General features: G+C 44.1%; 1 protein-coding gene across 4 annotated transcripts in view; it reads right to left on the bottom strand.

The window, feature by feature from the left end:
• Positions 1-23,377, bottom strand: part of LOC113591155 (neuroendocrine convertase 1-like) — a 105,345-nt gene that overhangs the window by 80,147 nt on the left and 1,821 nt on the right. For 2 of the 4 annotated variants that reach the window (XM_081722892.1, XM_081722893.1), the window contains exons 2-3: positions 20,377-20,552; positions 2,871-2,960 (exon numbers count right to left, since the gene is read on the bottom strand). In XM_081722892.1, coding sequence (XP_081579018.1) covers positions 2,871-2,960; positions 20,377-20,552 — 266 coding nt within the window. Of the gene's footprint in view, positions 1-2,870; positions 2,961-20,376; positions 20,553-22,849; positions 23,002-23,377 lie in introns of those variants that run through there. The other 2 variants (XM_081722894.1, XM_081722895.1) reach the window with 2 other exon arrangements.

The raw sequence follows: 23,377 nt of genomic DNA, 5'->3' as shown, positions 1-23,377 counted from the left end.
TATTAAACATCTAAAGCAAACCAAAGAGCATGAAAGCGCCTTAGAGGTGCAGGAGCCATGGTGGGATTGGGGGGTTTAGGAATGTAGACCCTCCCCAAAAAAAGAAAGGAAGGGGGGAAAAACGAAACCGTGGCGACGCTCGAGAGCAGAGATGATCTGAAAAGGTACCAAAATGTATCCCAACACCAGCAGAGAAACAAACAATAAATAACCAGGAACAAACAAACAGCTTTAAGGGCAGAGCGCAGCGAAAACTCAATTACACATTAGTGACTGACCTCCAAACAATACATTCATGCCCAACAGAATCAAACAGCAAACATTATGGCTCGCATGGAATGTTTACACCACTACGTGCCACTTATGGGATTTTTTTAAAGCCGACTAGAACAATCTGCAGTCTACAGTGTGCGTTTTGCATGTGACCCGAGTTTGGGGTAAGGCTGACAGAGTCTCTTTTAAGAAAGAAAGCGAGATGGCACTGTGCTCTATTTCATATCACACACATCTTGCTGGAACAATCTACATTCAAACAAACCAAACCTTAACTAAGCACCCTAAACAGGGAGAGAAGAAACATTTGGTATGCATGTGTTTTTGTGTGTATCTGTGTGGGTGTGCGTCTGTGTGCATCTCTGTGGGTGTGTGTGTGTATTCTGGCCTTATCCGTGCTTTAACTCTGGCTCTTCCAAGCTTCTGCTGGCAGTGTAGGGGCATGGTAATTATGTAATTACTCGTGTAATTAGCACAGTAGCTGACACAGAGCGAGCCTGAGGGAGGGCGAGGTGGGGTCAGTTTACCACAGCTACAAGCTTGTGTGGGCCCCTCAGCATTCCCGCACAATGACCTGCCCGTCAACCCACATGTACCCCCCCCACAGCCTTCTTCCCCGCCCCCTCGGCCATTCCCACACGCCCCCCGCTTGAACACACACCTCTAGATAACGGCATACGCGCACACATACGCGCAGGCTGTGTGTCGCGCTGCACCAGCTCCGCGGCAGTAGCCGGGGAGCGACCCGAAGGAGCGGAGGCAGCAGGCCGAGGGTGAGCGGTGCCGCCCGGCGCTGTAACGCCCTCTGTTACTCGGCACGCTCGCCTGCCAGTTCAGATGCGGTGGGTGCACACTTCAGAAGGCAGAGTTAATCCATCGTGGAGTTTACCGAGTCTCCACAGCCATCTCACACATACATACACTTCCATAACTTATAAGCAATATATACACACGGCTATAGTATGATACAGTCTACCAAACATTTTCCATATCTTCAGTACTGCCATATGTCTACTCACACAAACTCTCTCTCTCTTTCATACACACACACACACACACACACACACACACACACACACACACACACACACACACACACACTTGTCTCCATTGTGTATTTAAAGGCAGATATTAATGAGTGCCTTAGCTCTTGCTCAGTGAGACCTTGGCTATTAGCCAGCTAACGTGTTCACCGCTCACTCAAAAGCACCTCCTGAACGCCATTACATCACTCACTGCTGCCTGGCAAAACAGAATTATATCTGTTCTAATGTGCAAACCAGCTACTCAGCACAATTCTTCTTACAGATAGAATGTCTGTGCTGTTGTTTAGGGTCAGGATAGGGCATTTCATCACAGTGTATAGCATTGGCTGATTTAGATCATGTAACACATGGTTTAGATGAATTAGTATGAACATGAGGTTTTAGTATTCACTATAATCCATATTCCTCTCGACACTATAACTGATGTGCACGAAAAATGTAATAGTTCTAAATGACCAAGCTACAAAGTCATTTCTGTGATTTTAGCAGCCTAATGAAATCCTAAAAGCCCATATGGGCTCGTTAGGTGGTGAACTAAATGAGGGTAATTAATCAGGGGTGATTTTACACACATGCACACACACAGACAGAGTGGGAGGGTACAGTAGCACTGGGACTGTGTGTGTATCATGGCTTTAAGAGGGCAGCAGTGTGTGTGTATGTGTGTGTGTGGGTGTGTCTGTGTGACAGCGTTAAAGCACCCTAAATGCAGACACACACAGAGCAATCTAATCACCTTAACAAAGACACACCTGCAGCTACATCTGAAACTTCCTCCCTCGGTTTCCTTTCTACACACACACACACACACACACACACACACACACACACACACACACACACACACACATCTCTCTTATTTAGAATGCTCATCAGCTCTGTGTGAACATTTGTTTATATGGCTCACGCTGATGTATTGGAGTGTTGTGAACACGCTGCCATTCTGGTTTCCATATTCCAGCAGCTGTATATTAGTGCATCTGTCTGAAACTGTAGAATCAGGGACATTGTCAGGTTTCTTTCCACAGTGGCTCGCTCTCTCTCTCTCTCTCTCTCGCTCTCTCTCTCTCTCTCTCTCTCTCTCTCTCTTTTTCTCTCTGTCTCTCAGGAATTTGTTGCAGTGGGATGTGCAGAACGCTAAGGGTGTTGTTGGGGTGTGCAGAACGCTAGTGCTAAGTCAGCATTGTTTAAATGGCTGAAGGCCGTGAGTGACTTCATTAATAGAACCCACTCTGCATATTAATCCAGAGGAGTGGGGTATTTACAGCTCAGCTACTGTCCAACTTATGCCCACCCCCCACCCACTGTCCAACTCCTGCCCTACAACACCACCCATTGTTCAATTAATGCCTCCAACCCCACCCACTGTCCAACTCCTGCCCTACAACACCCCCCATTGTTCAATTACTTTCCACCTGCTTTCGGGAGTGACTGGGTGGAATAACTGTAATGTTGACTTTTCTAGTAATTACTTAGGCTTCATCAGGAGCTCTGACAGTTTGAGTCGATCAGAGGTCAGAGGTCAGACTGACCACACACAAATCCACTCACCCCAGCGTGTTGTGTCAGTGTGTGTTCCAGGGTTGTGGTAATGGTGCTCTCACTAGCCCTCAGTGTGTAGTGGCCCTCCAGGTTTCCAATCTGAAAAAGCACACACCGTTAAAGGGGATATATTTCTATAGCTGTAGAAACTCCACACAGCATTATGGGCACAACCACACAGACACACACACACTCACCCTAAGGGCTGCAGAAACACATAAATCTGGTTTAACTAATCATCTGCTTTCCAAAAAAACCCACAAAAGTGTGCTGACCTTCACAGTTACAGTAAATAAATTTTTCTGTTGCCATATTTCAGTGTTATTTGCCTGCTGTATGTTCCTTTTGTGCTTTAAATATTTTGTGTGTGCACTAAAAGTCCTCAGTTAGACTGTTATCATGTTGGAGCTAAATGAAACTCAGCATTTTCATCTGACCCATTCTAAAGTTTTTCATTTCTTAGAGCCACACAAATGAAATCACATTTTGAACAACTGGGAGAGTCAGTGCTAACTAAGTGCGATTTTGTGTATGTGTGTGTGTTCATGTGCGCGTGTGCATATGCGTGTACGTGTGTGTGTGTGTGTGTGTGTGTGTGTGTGTTTGAGTCTCGTTGATCTTATCTCCAATCTCATTCTCTCCACTCTCTATCCATGAGCTACACTCCCCACAACTATACACTCACCCCTCCACACACTCCCCACACCTATACACTCACCCCTCCACACACTCCCCACAACTATACACTCACCCCTCCACACCTATACACTCATCCCCCCACACACTCCCCACACCTATACACTCACCTCCCACACACTCCCCACACCTATACACTCATCCCCCCCACACTCCCCACACCTATACACTCACCTCCCACACACTCCCCACACCTATACTCATCCCCCCACACTCCCCACACCTATACACTCATCCCCCCACACACTCCCCACACCTATACTCATCCCCCCACACTCCCCACACCTATACACTCATCCCCCCACACTCCCCACACCTATACTCATCCCCCCACACTCCCCACACCTATACTCATCCCCCCACACACTCCCCACACCTATATTCATCCCCCCACACTCCCCACACCTATACTCATCCCCCCACACTCCCCACACCTACACTTACCTCGCACACACTCCCCACCCTTCACATACACACCTCTCCTTTATTGTTTAGATCTCTAACCGATTTTCCGTTTCTGCTCTCCCTCCTCTTTATCCTTTTCTCTCATCCATCCGTAATCTTTCCTTCTAGCTCCTATTTTTACTCCTCTTTACTCCATCTCTCGCTCTCCTCTCCCACACCTTGTTTTTTTTCCTTTCTCTCTCTTTCCGTTTTACTCTCCCCTTAAGCTCGGTTGTTTTCTCTCCCCCTCTCCAAATCTCTCTCTCTCTCTCTCTCTCTCTATCTCTCTCTCCACTCACCTCCGTGACACACCACCTATCACTGCAGACCCACGGGCAGCACAGTCCCTCTCGGACAGTAATCACACAGCAGGGTGAGAGTGATGCTAGAACAGGGTGGTGTGAGGCTGTTCTAGCACCTCACCCCAGGACGCTGTCAAGCTGCCTGGGAGGCCCAGGGGCTGCGACTACCTCAGGCCTTGCCGGCCAACTGATGGATGACAGCAGAGAATGGTGGGCAGGGGACCAGGCTCAGTGTGTGAGCCTCAGCCTATTCCTACTGACCCTAAACCCTCCTCACCTCTATGCTCACAAACACACACAAACACACATCAGCTAGTTGCATTTACAGCATTTAGCAGACGCTCACAGCAACTTACAATAGTGCTTTCATGTCTCAATGCAACAAATTCTTATACTAGCACATTAGACCAGAGTCTAAGGATACCATTGCCGTGAGAGAAAATACATACAAGGAAAATGCATGCAAGTTTTACATATGTAATGAAGTGAGTGAAGTATCCGTGATTAATCAAGTGCCTTGAAGTGGCTATGAATCATCCAAGTTCTTGAAGAGACGGGTCTTGATGTTTGAAGGCAGCAAGGGACTCTGCTGTACGATCAGATAATGGAAGTTCATCCTACCATCTGGGTGCTAGTACAGAAAAGAGCCTTAAGGCATGTCTTCCCTGTCTCCCAGGGGCGGCAGTTCAAGATGAGCTGTACTTCAGGCACAAAGCGAGCGACATACGGTGTGGTGAGACTGGTGCCTTCAGGTAGGAGGGAGCATGTCCAGTTTTGGCTTTGTAGTCAAGAGTCAGAGTTTTTAAGTTACATCAATAATACTAACCTCGAGAAAAAAAGTAAAAACTACATTAAAAACACAATGCAAAAATTAAGAACAGAATACCATTCATGGTTTACTTGATTTAAAAAAAAAAAAAAGAAAGATTACATTATATTTTTTATCCCTAAAAATTAAATATAAAACTAATTACAGAGAGCTGCAAAATAAATACACCACAAAAATAATCTTTACCCCAGAGGGTTTTAATAAAAAGTCAGTAATGTTCCCATTCCTGACATCACTACAGGCACCTTTTAGTAAAGAACACTGACTCTGAACACCCTGCAGCCTGTATATGAGTACCTTTCTGTAGAGGGAATATGACATTAACACTGAAGACACAAAGAAGAGAGCTGTCTTTGCCTGCCCAGTTAGAAGATTCTTGCTGTTTAGTACTAGAATAAATTAAACTCCCCGGTATCACCCTGGTATCACCCTGGTATCACTCCCTGGTATCACCATCCGAAGCTGCCCATAGGCTGGGTGTAACTTTGGACAACCAGGTGTCGTTCTTAACTCATGTTTCTAATCTAACCCGGTCCTGCAGATTCCTGCTTTGTAACATACGAAGGATTCGAGCCTTTCTCTCGCAGGAAGCTACCCAGGTGCTTGTGCAGTCTCTTGTGATCTCAAAGCTAGACTACTGCAACTCGCTACTTGCTGGTCTTCCTCTAAGAGCCATCAAACCTCTACAACTTGTCCAGAATGCAGCAGCATGACTGGTCTTCAATCTTCCGAAGTTCACACGTTACTCCACTGCTGCGCTTCCTTCATTGGCTCCCTGTAGCTGCACGCATCAGATTTAAAAACTTGATGCTTGCCTACAAAGGCAAAAATGGACCAGCCCCTTCATACATGAGGTCAATGGTCAAAGCCCAATCCGTACCTCGAGTACTTCGAACCTCAAGTACAGCTCGGCTTGAAATACCTTGCTTCAGGTCTCATGAACGATAAGCATCGAGACTATTTTCTGTCCTGGCTCCAAGATGGTGAAATGAACTCCTGCTTGCTGTCCGGACAACAGAGTCCCATGCAGTCTTCAAATGCAGACTGAAGACCCATCTATTTGGAGAATATTTAAAGGACAACTGACACTGCTCCCATATTGACTGACTAAATTAGTACTTATTGTAGGGTATTGTTTATGTTGTTTAACAAACTCTAGCACTTATTGTTTATAGCACTTATCATTGTTTAAGATAGACCTTATGTATTTTGCACTTTTAGGTATGAGCATTCATCCCTATATTTTACGGTATTCTAGTTCATTGGTATGTTGGACTCTAACCTACTGTACTGTACTTGGATACATTCTATGAGTAAATGACAAAGCACTTTTGTAAGTCGCTCTAGATAAGAGCGTCTGCTAAATGCCGTAAATGTAAATGTAAATGGACAAATTACATTTCAATGAACCATGAACTAATCTAATTATAAACAATTGTTATATTTGTATGTCCAAACCTATAGCTAGTATTTATGGTAATCAATATTGTATATGTTCATATATAGTGAAGACCAAGCTAGGGATAACAGCACAGGCTCTAGTACCGAGTGCACATCTTCTCTCTGTCTGCCACCATCAGATCAGATAAGACTAATTCAGTGTAACTGCAAGATCTCACAGAGGTCATGTGAGTCTTAACAGAGGACCTTCAAAAGGCCATGTAAAACACACAACAGGCCCTCAGAGAGGCTGTACAAGACAAACTACAGGCCCTCACATAAACTGAGTCAGTTTACAGGACCTCAGAGAAACCACATAGACCACATTACAAGACCTCACAGAAATCATGTTGGTCAGAACACAAGACTTCACATAGACCATGTGGATCTGCTAAATGGGCCAGAATACAGAGCCTAGCCAAAACCATAGGAGTTGGTCTACAGGACCTCAATGAGACCAAGTGGGTCAGAATACAGGACTCCACAAAAACCATGAAACAGACAACATGGAAAATCAAAAGCTGCAGTTACATGTACATGCACATTTAACAGAGGCTTTTAAAATGAGAACTTTGACAGGCTGCATTGTTAAGAAAGGGTCATACTCCTCCCATATAACTGGGGAGGGAGTAAGTAGGATCAGATAGAGGGTGAATGTACTCTGGGAAGGTTAGCTGGTCATCCAGAACCACCCCAAGGTTGTTAGCAGTACGTGAGAGATGAACAGCAAGGGTGTCTGGGAAATGAAAGGTCCAAGAGTCTGTGCCAAGTAGATCGGTTCCATCTTGTCAGTTTTTAGTTCCAGGTGATGGTTTTACATGCAGGAAGAGATGCAGTTGCTTTTCCTTTCTGATTAATCAAACAAACCAAATCACATGTAGCCTACTTTCCTGCGCAGAGTCACTTTCCCACAATCTTGCTCGACGCTGTCCCGCTATAGATCGCGCCTTCCTAATGGACGTGGTTCGAGAAGGTAATCTAATTCATGGGCAGCAATTAAAATAGGAGAGAGCCCTGTCAGTATGAATTACCCACGCCTTCACTCACCGTTTCCATTCCTTCACAACCCCCGACACACTGATCCACCTGACCGCCTCATCAACAGCAACCAGGACCGAATCCGCTTCAGGCGACGATATCCTCCCAAATCAGCGTATCCGTCAGCGCTACAACACGCATATGCTCTCATTTGTCCCTGCGTTCATCAGACAATTATCTGCTCTGTTATTAATGAAGTAATCAGCCCCCTCATCCGCCGTCATTTCGTCCATATTCCAGACCAAGGCCGTTTAAAAAAGCAAACAAAAAACAAGGCATTTTAAGCCACGAACGACTTTTCTACTTTGGGGTATGACTGCTGGGCCGATGCTGAGGTCAGACGGCCACTCGTCCGTCACCGCCACACACAGAATAACCTCGAGAGACGGCGCACTTCGAAAAAAACGGCTCCCAGTTTACGATTTATGACTTTCTTTCAGTTTACTGCCTTTTAATTTTTGGAATTGGCCTTTCGATTTGTAGAGAAATATAAAAAGTCTGTTTTATTACGGGATAATAAGATCTGCCTTTATGTGAGTTTTATCACTCCAGTACACAAACAAGACTCGGCGAAAGGTTTTTACAATGAGAGGAATTCCTGCATTCGTACGTCCTGAGCGATATACTATTGCTATGAAGGCGGCGGACAGTAACATTCTGTACGTTTTATTGTGCTTTTGGGAAATTACGCGGCCGTTAGACGTGCTGTAGGCGCTAAAACGAGACACCAAAACCAGCCTTGAGCAGCGAGTCAACAGCATCCGAACAGGATACGGAGGGGCGGAAGAAAAATCAACGCCGTCTACACTTCACTCCTGAATTATACTAACAACTCAGTCAAAAAACCTTCTCCAAACAGTTCATTTTAGCTCATCTTCCCGAATTTGGTGAACAGCGAAAGACTATGCCAAATTGCTCATCTTTGTTACGAAGCCTTTTCAGCTGCACAGCGTCCGTAATAAACTCCGCTGGCTTCCAAAGGCTGAAAAAACAGCAGTAATTTGCTTTCTGGAGAATATCTTTTCATGCAAACATGGCGACCTGAAATGTCCGCTTTTTTTTTGTTAATTTAATAGACAGTAGCTCTTTATAACAGCCACTGAATTCTGGGCCGTGAGCGAATGTACTCTGTGGGCCCATAAAAAAACAGGGGAAAGGTTATATGTGGCCATATGTACTATTAATGCAACGTTATTAATGTACTCACCAACTCAGTGACTTTTTATAATTGAGGCTCGTGTGTTTCATAAAGTTACGCTTCAAGTAGAGAGCATGATGGCATTTAACGTCACATAACATTGTGAAAAGGAGAAAAAAAAAACAGACACTCATTATACTGTAGGATATACCCTGCTTGACATTTTCTCCACAACCACTCTTCCCTGTCTTCTTCAGTCCCAATAGCCATATTGTGTTTTCCTGTGATGTCCTATGGAGCATATTTATATATATAAAACCTCTCCCTGCTGCTCATACCGCCTTTTGGAAACAACTAGCTGATAATAACCGTTAAACCGTTCTTAAACCATTCCGAAAAAAACAAAACAACTGAACCCATTTCATTTCTCATAGAATAAAAAGGAGCTCAGCTGTGTTACTTCAACTTGATTTCTTTGTCTTATTTTGATAACCTTTTTCCTTTTTCAGGGCGGGGGGAGAAGGCATCAGCACGGGGCAGAATAAACCATTTGCATCTTTAAGGGGAGATACCCCCCCCCCCCCCCAGGAGCCCCTCAGAAGCCCCCCAATATTTTATAGATACAAAGATGTAACATTTATTTAGCAGTATTCGTTTATTTTTTTTACTAAATAGTCTGTTCAGTTTATATATGCATTACAGAGAAACTTACATCAGGAAACCAAAACAACTGCAGACATATCATCGTAAGCTTTTTTGAAGGCTTTCCCACACTGGAGCTCTAGGAAGCAGGCTACACCACCCACTCTGATGCCCCAGTAATAACATGTGCAGGGAGTTAATGCAGTTCTCAGGTCAGGAGAGGTAAGGCTAATGGATCTTCTAGCCTGCTACTATCTAAGACAAACCGTTCAATGTAGCACACAATGTAACAAGAGTCCCTAACTGATCAGCTGTGCACATATGTTACCAGTCAAAAGTTTGGATACACATGAATTAATATGTTTTTCAAAGCCCTAGAGGCATTTTCATATAAACATTATGCTTAAATTCATTATTATGACAGGGTAGATATATAAATTGATTTCAAAACAAAACATATATATGAGATTAAAAAAAACAAAACAAAAATAACATTTTTAAAATGCTGCTTATAGGAGAATGTCTTCAAGACTGATGGAAAAGCTTCATAGGTGGCTGCCTCATGAAGCTGTTTAAGCGAACACCAAGAGCGTGTAAAGCTGTCATCAAAAGATAGGACAGTTACTTTCAATGATCTAAAATCACATGTGTTATTTCACTGTGTTAATACCTACACCATTTTTGTTAAACGTAGAAAACAGTAAAAATAAGCAGAAAGCAGGTGCCCTAAATTTGCCGAGTGGTGTATCTAAGCAGAGAGCTAAGATGCCAAATGAAAAACTGGTTAATCTTTGTCTTAATATCAGTATCACTGCCTACAAACAAAAGCATGACTGGGCAGAGGTCCTTCAAAACTTCAAAAGCATGTGGTCACTTACCTTTGTTGAAATCTGACATTAACACATATTTTACGCTGAATCATTGTGTACAGGCTAGAGCATGAGGAATCAAAGTCATGTAGTGTCTTGGGCATCTGGTAGGACATGCACCAGTTAAATGTGATGTGCTGGGAAATGTCAGGGAAACACACCCAGGACCTCCCTGACACTACATTCAGTTTTAACACACAGGGAAGGGTTTAAGGCAAGCATGTTCCTAGAATCCCGATCATGCAGCTTGCTTCCTGTTTATGTCAGAGATTCCGGCTTCCGAGATTCACGGCCTTGATGGGACTCCTTACAGCATGGTGACCCGAGGTCAATGAAAACCAAGCACAGTCCGATGTGTCAGCGTTTGTGATTAAGTTCACAGAAAACGAATGCGAGTTTTATAAGCGTACAGTCAGCTACTTGCTTGTCTGATTCTGTGAGAAGCATCTATCATCTTTTTATTCATAGTAGCACATTTGCCTCACTCAATAGAGTAATTAAATTACAGTATACTATAGCAGCCTGAGGGGATTCAAAATCCCACAATATCTTGCCCTCTCAGTGGGAAACACTGTCTGAAAAACAGACATGTGCAAGTTACAGCTATTTGGCTAATCTGAATGGCAGTAAAAGCCTGCTGCTTTTGGCATTCATGCCATTGAGAGTGGGGATGTATGTATCTTATATGTGCTGCTGTGATCTGCTATTGCTGCATCTTCAGGAAATTTGATTTTGTTGAATTTTTTTTATTCCTATCGGTTGATTTTTCGTTAACAAATACTGCATCATAGAGGGTTTCCTTTTTTTACACATTTGTGTCTTTTCCCTAAAACACATCTGTCTCATCTTTAGAAGGACTTGAGAGTCAGACGATGAGTTAAATCAGGTGGGTCAGACAGGGGAAACTGAAAAATGCTAAATCCCATAATTGCTCTTTTCCCTGAATAAACCCTTTTGTTTTGTTAAATATGGTTTCATACAAGTTTTAGGCTCTCAAACGTCTTAGGCTTAGGAAAGTAAGAATTTATTCCTGTAAAGCATTTATTCCTGTAAAGCATTTATTCCTTGTGGCAAAAAACTATGTCATTTTTAATTTTTTTTAGTTTCTTGCTTGTTTTGTCCCTCGTCCAAGTGATCTCAGCTTTAGTTGTGTTCTGTTCGGTCCATGACAGATGTAGGTCTTATTTGTCGTTCACTGTGTGTGTTTGCCTTATCCGTGTTCGAAGTCAATATCTACTTAAAAGATGAATTTTCGCAAGTCAAAGACCACCACTGCAGATTCAGCAGGCTGAAATACCAGGATCCAACATCTACCTGAACTTTGTATTTGAACGCACCAAAAAATCTTGTTACTTTACATAAAAGTAACATTGTAGTAGTATTTGTAGTAGTAGTGTTTATATATGTATTATATAGTGTTTTGCATGCAAATAAACTCTGCATGAATAAATAGGTTTTAGCTTCTTAGGTGACTAAGACTTCTGCACAGTACTGTATGTCTCTCCAGTGTGCCATAAAAATCAGCTATAAAATGAAGACCTTCTCACTAGAAGCACGGCTCATCCCCCACAACCCACACCTACAGGCTCTTTATCCACTTCACTTCACTACAGTCGGCCAAAAAAGTTCTAGTGACTCATAGGCACCCACCATACTGCTTATAAATTCGTCTAATTCTCTTTTTCAAGAAGTAAAACCCCGAGGGATATATTGCTAAAGCCTGATTAAGCCTTTTGCCCTGCAGGGGTTGTTCACTCACCTGGCAGTTTTCTTTGTGTCATTATAGTAGTAATATATCTAAAACAAAAAGTTTTACTCATCCATCATCTGGTAATAGATATTCTATCATTGCATGCAAGACATTGAAAAATAACAGGTGTTTGTTAGTTTGGCATGTGGACCATAAAAATGCTATCAGATGTGGTAATCGTATATCATTTAAAAAATGTTTCTACATGCTAGTAGTCAGCACCTCTGAAATATACAGACCATTTCGCTCAATTGCTTTAGGCTTTAATAACAGCAGAGCTTTTTGAAGGTCAGAGTTTGTTTGTCAAAATAGCAAGAATCCCAGGTTCAAGTATCAAGGGAGGTGGAAAAACTGACCAGGGGACCAGAAACAGGGGATCAGTCTGTAGAGACAGCATCCCCCACAATTTACCCAACACAGCGTTGAAGCATCTAGCAGACCACATGGGCAGGAGAGTGAGGTCTGATAGGAGAAGCTGCACACATCAAAGAAACATCAAATCAGACACATCAGAACTAAAGACTGAAGGGCCATAAAGAACAGAGGTGTGGTTCTGGCCTCCTTCCTTTACTGGGAGTGTGTGTGTATAGGGGTGTGTGTGTGTGTAACAGCTGGCAAGTGTCTGTCTCTGTGGGGGTTTGGTATGTCTTATCCCTGCATGGAAGCTGTAATCATAAAGTCTGTGGAGCATGATTCCCTCAGGGTGGTGTGCATGCACGTACACACACACACACACACACACACACACACACACACACACACACACACACACACACACACACACACACACACACACTCAGAGAAACAGCATGAGTCACACACACAAACATGTCCAGAACTACTGTTCGGCACACTGTAGTGGAGAAGCCCAGCAGTCTGCTAGTGTCAAGATGATGGTGAAGAAGAGCACTGAAGAGGGTGCAGAAAGAGAGAGAGAGAATTAGTGAGGGAGAGAGGGAAAGAGTGTGTGTGTGTGTGTGTGTGGGAGAGAGAGAGAGAGAGAATGAGGGAAAGAAGGAGGAAAGGTAAGGAAGAAGTCAGTGAGTAGCACAGTGAGACAGTGAGACAGTCAGGGCAGGAAAAGGAGAAAGTACAATTCAAAGGAGAGAAAGACAGAGCGAGCGATAGAGAGAAATAGAGAAAGAGAGAGAGAAGGACTGAATATGAATGACTGAACACTGTCCCAGCAGGGAGGAGGACCAGGCAATGGAAGATGATGAGGATGAAGGACTTTACAATGATCTCCCCCTCTCCCTCTCTCATTCTCTCTCCCCCTCTCTCATTCTCTCTCTCCCCCTCTCCTTCTCTCATTCTCTCTCTCCCTCTCCCTCTCTCATTCTCTCTCCCCCTCTCTCATTCTCTCTCTCCCCCTCTCCTTCTCTCATTCTCTCTCCCTCTCCCTCTCTCATTCTCTCTCCCCCTCTCCCTCTCTCATTCTCTCTCTCCCTCTCCCTCTCTCATTCTCTCTCCCCCTCTCTCATTCTCTCTCTCCCCCTCTCCTTCTCTCATTCTCTCTCCCTCTCTCATTCTCTCTCTCCCCCTCTCCCTCTCTCATTCTCTCTCCCCCTCTCCCTCTCTCATTCTCTCTCCCTCTCCCTCTCTCATTCTCTCTCTCCCCCTCTCCCTCTCTCATTCTCTCTCCCCCTCTCCCTCTCTCATTCTCTCTCCCCCTCTCCCTCTCTCATTCTCTCTCTCCCCCTCTCCCTCTCTCATTCTCTCCCCCTCTCCCTCTCTTTCTCTCTCTCCCCCTCTCCCTCTCTCATTCTCTCTCTCCCCCTCTCTCATTCTCTCTCTCCCCCTCTCCCTCTCTCGAGGCCAAAAGGGGAAAAGGGGAGCCTATAATGATGCCTGTAATTCTCTCTTTCTCTCGCTCACTCTTTCTAGCACTCTCTGTCTTTTTATCTCTCTCTCTCATTAAATATTTATCTGCTCCAGAGGCAGGAGAACTCAGCTGTAGTGCCCCAATCTTGACCAATCAAATCACAGCCTTATTCTTGGGGAGACATATCCTCCTCTGTCCCCACCTCCTATATCCCCTAGATCTCTTGGATCCAAACTACATCCTGTAAACATGTTGTAGTCACGCCGCTTCATTTTCTGCTGTCAACAGCCAGGCTTGGAGGTATTGTAGACAAGTGCAGAAGTCCACTAAGTTAAACAAAGAACCCAAAACATCAGACATATTCCTCTTGGTTTAGGGGCCACTTTATGAGAGAGGGGAGATGTCATAGTGTGTGAGTGAGAATGACTTCCAGGGTCAGTGGCACCACATGAGGCTGCGTGACACACACACAAGTACATTTACATTACATTTTATGGCATTTAGCTGATGCTTTTATCCAAAGTGACTTACAATTATGACTGAATACAACTTGAACAATTGCAGGTTAAGGGTCTTGCTCAGGGGCCCAACAGTGGCAACTTGGCAGTGGTGGGGTTTGAAATGGCAACCTTCTGATTACTAGTCAACTACCTTAACCACTGAGATACCAAGTACACACACACCCATGCACAGGTGCACGCACGCGCGCGCGCACACACGCACACACACACACACACACACACACACACACACACACACACACACTCACACACACGCACACACACACACACGCACACACACACACACACACACACACACACACACACTATTGTATTACTATGCTCTGTGGAGTTTAGGTTACCTGAAGTGACATTGTAACAAAAACCCTAACTCTACATCTGATCTCAAGTTAGTGAAAAAGAAAGGACAAACATTTTCTTAAATGCATGCAAAATATTAAGACATTTGCTATTATTCTGACCATTTCAGTACCCATGTATTTCTGAGCATTGAGAGCATTCTGGGATGGCTGACTAAATACTGTCTAGGGGGCTATTACAATGCTCTCACACTCCCAACACACTCTCATCACATTACTATCCAGCTGCTATCCTAGTCCCATTCCACACTCACCACATTCCCATCACACTCCCATTCCCCTCCCACCACATTCCCATCACACTCCCAACACACTCTCATCTCACCCCCATTCTGCTTCTACAACACTCCAAAAACACTCTCATCACATTACTATCCAGCTGCTATCCTAGTCCCATTCCACACTCACCACATTCCCATCACACTCCCATTCCCCTCCCACCACATTCCCATCACACTCCCATTCCCCTCCCACCACACTCCCACTGCACTCCCATGAACCTTAACACTCTCACCAGCTCCTGTTACCAGGTAGTGACGTTTAGTAGCAGAAGCTTTCATTAATCTCCAATTGATCAACAATGAAAAACTGAATTAAAAACAATTCCAACACGGTCACTCAACACCTCTTAAGACATGAAATGATAATAACAACAATAATCTAATATATTCTGAAAATTATTTTCTTATTATTTTCTTATTGTTGTTGTTATTATTATTATTATTATTATTATTATTATTATTATTAAGAAATATACAGAGAGAGTAAAGAGATGAGCATTTCCAAGATTACTCATTTCCACAAGGTGACAAGATCAACAATATTTCATGTGACCATGTTACCGCAGAACAGATTTGATTTCAACATGCCTTCAAGACTTTAAATATATTGTTTCCTTCACTAAAGAAACTTTTAGTGCATTGAAAATTTCCTCAAACCTGTGTGTCTCTCTCAGTGACGCGAGCTATGCTTAACCAGACAGAGGTGGAGAATACATGTGCAGACGGTATCACAACGGAGAATGGAGGGATATAAGAGGGAACAGGGGATAAGTCCGAAGGAATACAGGGATGCGTGTAGAAGGATGAGGGGATGGGGATGAGTATATGTTGGAAGGGAAGAGGGAGAGAGAGCAGAAGCTTGACACGGGGAGGGCTGAACGTCTTGATGAGCTGATACCATGGCCCCACACACCACCACGAGCTGGAGTATGGTAATAGTATGGTAATGCTATGGTAATGCTATGGTAATGAGATGCTAATCTGGGAGCAGCATTCTCCACCAGCAGGGAGAGAGGATTTCAGTGAGAGCCTTCACCACTGGGTGAAGAGGAGAGACCTCGTGCTCACTCCTCTCTAAAACACATGTATTAAAGAATCAACATCACTATACAGAATCTATTATGGATACTGTACTTATCCATGAAGGAACACTTTACCCATTTAACAATAAATGAAAGCTAGTAGGGCTCTATTAACAAAATTCTATTTGCATAATGCCTACTATCCCGTAGCTGTTTTATCCACCTCAGCATTTTGGGTGTAAAACATTTTTTTAAACATCTTATCATCCCCTCCCACACCACACCTTATGCCTGTCATGCACAGAAACAAATATCACTCAGGCTTTTTCCTGTCATTTATACAGATTCTTTTCTACACAGTTATCTTCATCAATATAGCACTCAATCTGCAAACTACTGTGCCACAGTCTCGACTTCATAAATCATAAGTAAATAACTATATACCATACTACACGTCACCTCATGACTCTAGCTTGGCCACACCCCTCAGGTAAACACCCCTCAGCCACACCCTTAAATAAGATGCAAATGGCTTTCCCCAAAGCAGCCTGGACTTGCACTCATCCTGCCTTCCCTAACTATGCAGAGGTGAGGCCAAGCACTTTTTTACATGTGTTTGTGTGTCTGCGCAGGCCACAAGCATCACTGTCTTACACAGCTGTAGGAGGCGACTGTGCTTGTGAGTGTACATGCTTTTGTGTGTGTGTGTGTGTTTGAGCATGTGATCGTATTTGTGTGTGCTTCTGCATATGGGTGTGTGTGTGTGTGTATGTGTGTGTATTTGTGTGTTTGAGCATGTGATTGTATTTGTGTGTGCTTCTGTGTATGGGTGTGTGTGTGTGTGTGTGTGTGTGTATTTGTGTGTTTGAGCATGTGATCGTATTTGTGTGCTTCTGCGTATGGGTGTGTGTGTGTGTGTGTGCGTGTGTATTTGTTTGTTTAAGCATGTGATCGTATTTGTGTGTGCTTCTGCGTATGGGTGGGTGGGTGTGTGCGTGTGCGTGCGCGTGTGTGTGTGTGTGTGGGGGGGGGGGGGGGCAGAGGTATTTGTCTCTTTTCTGGCTCTGCGTACGAAACATCATATCTGTAATAGGTGCCATTATGTGCCCTGCCTGTCCTCCTGGCTGCCAGCAACGTCTCAGCCCCCACCACACAGATCCCATTTCACTGGAACAATGCCCAAACTGCCGGAGCTCTCCACCGCAAGCTCCTGCAACACTCATTACGCCACCGAGAGACAAACACCCCCATAACACACACACACACACACACACACACACACACACACACAGCCGCTCGCGTGCGCACACACCCAATCCCTGGCAAACAACTCCACTCTCAGCCACAAGCAGGAGAGCTGTGCATCACTGCGGCGGAGATGAGCGTGCTGCGTGCCTAAAGAACAATGCTGAAACATGCCGGTCCCTCTCTGGAACGTGTCGTCTACTCTCCGAAACATGCCGATTCCTCTCTGGGAACCTCTGTCGCCAGTCCCTTCCCACCACGCATTTGGGCTGCGTGTCAGTGTGAAGAGCAGAGTCAGTCAGCCAAGCAGCTAGAGGCCAGAGAGGTAGAGGTGAGCAGAACCTGAAGGAAACCATTTATTACATGACAGATCCGACTCGAACACACCCTCCATTAAAACGGAAACTTCATACCATAATTGTTCTTTCTGAGGATGCATCGGTAACGTCATGATCTTCAAACTGTGGTGATTATGTCTGGGATGACATGGTGTTAGACATGTGGGTGTTGGCACTGTCTAACGGTTCAAGGTAAAGCAGGGTAATGCAGGGTAACACAGGGCAACGCAGTGTAACATAGGGTAATGCAAGGTAAAGCAGTGTAACGCAGGGTAATGCAGGGTAACACCGTGTAACACGGGGTAATGCAAGGTAAAGCAGGGTAATGCAGGGTAACGCAGTTTAACACAGGGTAATGCAAGGTAAAGCAGTGTAATGCAGGGTAATGCAGGGTAACACAGTGTAACACAGGGTAATGCAAGGTAAAGCAGTCTAACACAGGGTAATGCAGGGTAACACAGGGTAATGCAGTTTAACACAGGGTAATGCAAATTAAAGCAGGGTAATGCAGTGTAACACAGGGTAATGCAGGGTAAAGTACTCTGCTGACCCAACAGCTAACACTTACAAACTTATACTTATATTTGCTTAAATGCTTCTAACATTTGTAAAAGATCCTTGAGAATTATTTACCAGAAAACACCATAAAGCTGCATGACCAAAAGAATCGCGATAGCAGCCACTCATGATCATAATTTGTAAACAATAGAGAATTTGTATGTTGGCTGAAATTAGATACATTTCCTAAAAAATAAGCTAAAAACAAAAAGGGACACCTATTAAAAGAGAGAACCACAGGTCATTATGTTTACATGACTATGCCACAGACACAAAGTGAAAAATTCATTTTTCAGAGCACGGAACGAGCTCTCTGCCCAGTGTCCAGCAGGGCAGAGTTCAAGTGACCTCAGTCATCACCTCGAATGACCTCAAGCTCCCCCAGCCAATAAGCACACACTCTTATCCTTGATACTATATTTATGTATGTACAAAGTCAGTATTTATGCACAGGAAGAAAATGCAAAAATATTTAGATATAAGTATATATCTTGGGAAAACACCTTCCATGTGTCACGCCATACCAGTATATTTCACCAGCGTGGTTTATGACTGCTAAATACAGAACTCTCAGAAGCTAACAGGTCTGAAATATAAGATACAAAATATAGTACCCACACTGTTTAAAAGGCAGTAATGATTTTTGTTTCCCAGAAAGAGCAGGTACAAATGTCTTTGAAGCACCATGAATATGCAGACAGGGGAGAATTTCAGGCTCTCAGTTGAATAGCCCTCGATTACAGTGGCATAAACTTCATGGCAACCAGCAGATACCGTGGACACTCCGAGGATGAGACCAACACTATTAAGTTCATTTAATAGCAGAGATGGAGTGAAGTCAGGGCAAGCAGCAGCTCACATGTCTACCCAGTTCGAAGGGAAAAAGTGACACAATTAAATCGGACTTAACTCAACAAAGGAGATTTAATGTCAACGACATTTTCGAAGTAGCCCAAGGCGACAGGTTAAAAAAAAAAAGACCTTTTTGGGCAGAAATCAGAGGAACGGTGGCTTCCTGTTCTCTGTCCCACAGGAGATGAGCAACACCCACTCATAATCAGGGAGGCTGAACAAATTCAGACTGCTTTCTCATATTACTCATCATACTTACATCTCATGCACATATCGTATGCATTGCATACACACACACACACTACACCTACTGATGTATGATCGAAGCTGCATCCCACACTGCTATTGTGGGCAGCTCCTGCAGGCATTATGTATGTAGTGGAGGTTCAGCGATGGACACTTTCTAGTCTTTACCCGTGCTCCGTGACTCACTTCAGACCATGTATATTCGAGCGTTGCATACAGCATGCGATGTGTTCACTAATACTGTGTCTGCACGCGCAGTCACACTCAGCAAGCCCGCCATCACGGCTCTGTAGAAAGGCTCGCGTGGCAGAGCAGATCCACGCGTGGACGCCGCCACCAGCCGGGGCCTTAAAAAAAAAAAAAAAAAATGAGCCGAAAACGACCGGCTCGCGGCGGGGGGGAACTTGGGTGGTCGAGACATCTCCTCGTCCTCGCACACCTGCAGAGGCGACGTGAGAACGGGGTGGGGGGGTACGTGAGAGGGGGCTGGAACGGAGCACGCCTGGTGCCAGGCACCCGGCAGGCCAGTGGGAGGCCTTCACCCTTCAATAAACCCCAGCGAAAGGTCAAAGGCATGCATTATTTATGAGTCGTGGAAGTGCCAGGGCCAATAGCAGCATCAGTGCATGGGCCGAAGGCTGAATCGTACTGCTGTGCTGTGCTGAGCAACAACACTCAACTGGCAGCAGTGCCACAGAATAGATGGAAATGTGTTCATCATTTTAGTCTTATTTGAGAATATTCTAAGCGCCTATAAATACGACAGCATGTGTGGAGCTTTCTTCTGAATTATTTTCACTTACTGTACATGTTGATTACAGGACAAGGATGCAAAGTGTGCAATGCTGAATGTATAATGATTTAGGTGTCCATTTTAGAAATGAATTTTTATGGGTGTCTACTGGGGTACAGTGCGTAAAGGATTTTTTGGGATCTAACATGAAATATTCAAAAACCTTACTGTAATTTGATGAAAGTCAGATATCCTTAAAATGGAAATAACAGTCAGCACTTTCACAATTCTGCTTATAAAAGACCCTCAGTAAACGGATTTAGAGGGGGGGGTGAATGGTGGAGGGGAGCTAAGTGAATGCAATAAAGGCCGTTTAAAATATGCGCTGACCCGCGAGATGAACTGCAGCCCGTGTTGCTCGGCCAGGGCTCGCGCCGCCCTGCTGCCTCTCTCCAGCGCCACTGCGTAGAAAACATGCGCATCGGTCCCGCGCTGCCCTCCGGCGGCCAAACAGCGCCACTGCGGCACACAGAACGTCGCCACCGCAGCAAACCGCACCACATGCCCTGTGATTTAAAAAAGAAGAACAAGAAGAAGAATGAAAATGATGTTGACAATTATTTCAGATGGCCTGCTTGTCATCCAGGGGGACTATACAAGGTCTTGCATGTCTTGGTTATAATTAATAAAACCAATTCAACTATTAAAAGGTGCAAAGGCCGTTCGCTGTTGAGATCTTTAAAAATGTCAAATTCAGAAACTCTGGATTTGGGTCAACCCATCTTTTCTGCTTTCACATGTCAAAGAATACTTTGACCATATACTGTGTTACTCCATGTAGGCTTTTTCCAAACATATCTGTGATATAGCTACTAGCCCTACTCTACATCACAGAAAGTTGATGAAGTTAGCTGAGTTTATTCGAAACATGAAACGAAGAATACCTGTTACCTACAGGTTTTATATAAGTTATTGCTAAATAACAAAACCAGACATACAAAACCCCAAGCAAACAAAACCAGAGATTCCCCATGAGAGGCTTGTTATGGAGTGTGTGATACTGCAGATCTACTTCTGAAGACTCTCTTCACACTCCCTGCACTGCAGTGACACAATAGCGTTATTGTACAGACTGTGAATGCAAGCAAAGATAACAGTAAAGATCTTTGCCTTCCCATGGTAATCCACATGCACTTGCGTTTTACTGCATGACAGCCTTCCATATGCATATTTCATGCAAACTATCTATGGTAAAGCGATAGATTAGCACCAGCTTTTGGCCGAACGCTTCAGACACCAGGGTGGAGCGCCAACACAAGTAGACTACAGTAGGGATCTATCAGCTAGCATCCTGTGATGTGGTTTCCCACAGCTTGTGGTGGAGGAGCCAATGCACAATGACCAGGGCTCTGCACTGCCTCCTCTTCTCTTCACATCATTGTTATTAGTTTGCAAGTCACACGAAAAAAGAGTAGTACCATCCTCCAGCAGGATTCGTGCTGGCTGTGTCTGCAAGCCCAGGAGGAATCAACTGAATGCTGAATGCGCAGAATCTCTCATACGTGGGGCTGCTGCACAAACCGGCCCCAGAAGCCTATATCAGCTCCGCCCGCTGGTGCTAAAGACCACGCCTCATGTCCCCTTTCGAACTGCTAAAAAAGTGCTTTTCTTCATCAACCCCAGCAACAAGCCATATCTGTATTTGCATACTGTTCGTATAATTATACAATTAGCCTACTTGTGCTTTTTATTTTGGAAAATATGTGAAGCAAATGAGTATATTTTGCCATGAATGAATGCACAAATTGTATGCAATATCTAAAAAAAAGCACACTTTAAATCAGCTCACCAAAAACAGCAGGGTAGCAGATAAGTTACACCTTATATACTGTAGAAATTCCAGTCACTGTTACACCAACCAAGCTTCCACAAGACCTTTGAGATTTAACAACAGACATCTATACTGTTATACTGACAGCCAATAGCAGCTTCACTATTTCACACTAGTCTCTCTACACTCTATTATTTGTCAATTTTTCTGAAGCACATTTAGTACTGGATTTTTGATCCTAAAAAAGCGAAATAATGTGAATTAAATGTATTTTTATTATTAGCTATGCAATGAGTTCATTTAGACTTTTTATATTCATGAATTCTGTTACACCACATGAACCTAAGCTCTGTGATACAGCCAGAAGAAAGACCAAATATATTTAAAAGGTTATGATGCCATTCTCCTGCTGCCGTACAGTGAAACGCGTGGGGCGTCCCGGAGAGCCAAACAGACAGCATGTCTGGGAATCATGGGACTTGGCAGAGCCGGAGTTTCCCCGTTCTCCTCTGCTTGTTTGTTGCTAGACGGGTGGGTGAATATAATCACAGCCTTAATCAATGCTCACAGTCATCTGAGCGAAGGCCGTCAGCAGCATACAGATAAATACAGTGGCAGGGCATCGGTATAAAACAACTAAGCTGCATATAATGGATAACAATAATTTCTCAAAGGTTTTCACAAGCATAAAATGAGGAGCATTCCCAGGATTTTTCCTGTGGTAACCATAATATGTCACCATAAATGCATCCATATTTAAAGGTGCATACCCGGGCACTTTAAAATCCCCCCAAAAACTATAATCTCAGATCCATTTAGTGTAACATTTTCAGTACAAGAAGACCTAAAATGTTTACAGTAACATCTTAGACAACAAGAAAGAAAGTTGACAACCTCTACCTCACGAAAGAGACAATTTTAGATGACATTAATTAAAAAAGAAACCTTTTTTTCTCCTGTTGAACTATATTTTTGCAAAGATACTAGAAGCAGTTGAATGTGCGTGTAGCTCTGTGTATTCCCACATGTTACCTGTCCAGCAGAACCACAGGTCCATCCCTGAGGGCCCAGAACGCTTCAGCTAAAACCTCGTCTGCTCATCCACTGTCTCTCATCCGACGACATATACAAACATGCGCACACGCGCACACACACCCTCCGCACTGCAAAGCAAATTATCTCCAGCCCAGAGCCACCATGCTTCCCTACTGTACGCCGCTTTTAGCATGCAAATGGCGCATTTATCTAACCCCCTTCTTTCTATGCACACTGCTCCAATGCATTCTGGGCAGCAAGAACACACTATTCAGCACCACAGCAACACGGCGAGCAAGCAGCAAGAGCACACCGTGCTGGAACCACTTACCGTGCCTCCCTAGCAGTTGTATACCGCACAAATATTGCTTTTTACTGTTTTATTATGAAGAAAAGATTATTCTGCTACAAGTGGACCCGGTCACATCTCCCCATGAGTGTGATTATCAGAACAAGCCCTTCTGTGAAGGTACAGCTGCACAAAACGCACCAATGCTGTTCACTGCAGCCCTCCACCCCAAAAAT

The sequence above is a fragment of the Electrophorus electricus genome, chromosome 11 (genome assembly GCF_041902795.1).
Source record: "Electrophorus electricus isolate QZ-2024a chromosome 11, ASM4190279v1, whole genome shotgun sequence".
NCBI lineage: Eukaryota > Metazoa > Chordata > Actinopteri > Gymnotiformes > Gymnotidae > Electrophorus > Electrophorus electricus.
Note: the sequence above shows the minus strand (reverse complement) of the source record. Positions and strands in the feature narration are given on the sequence as shown.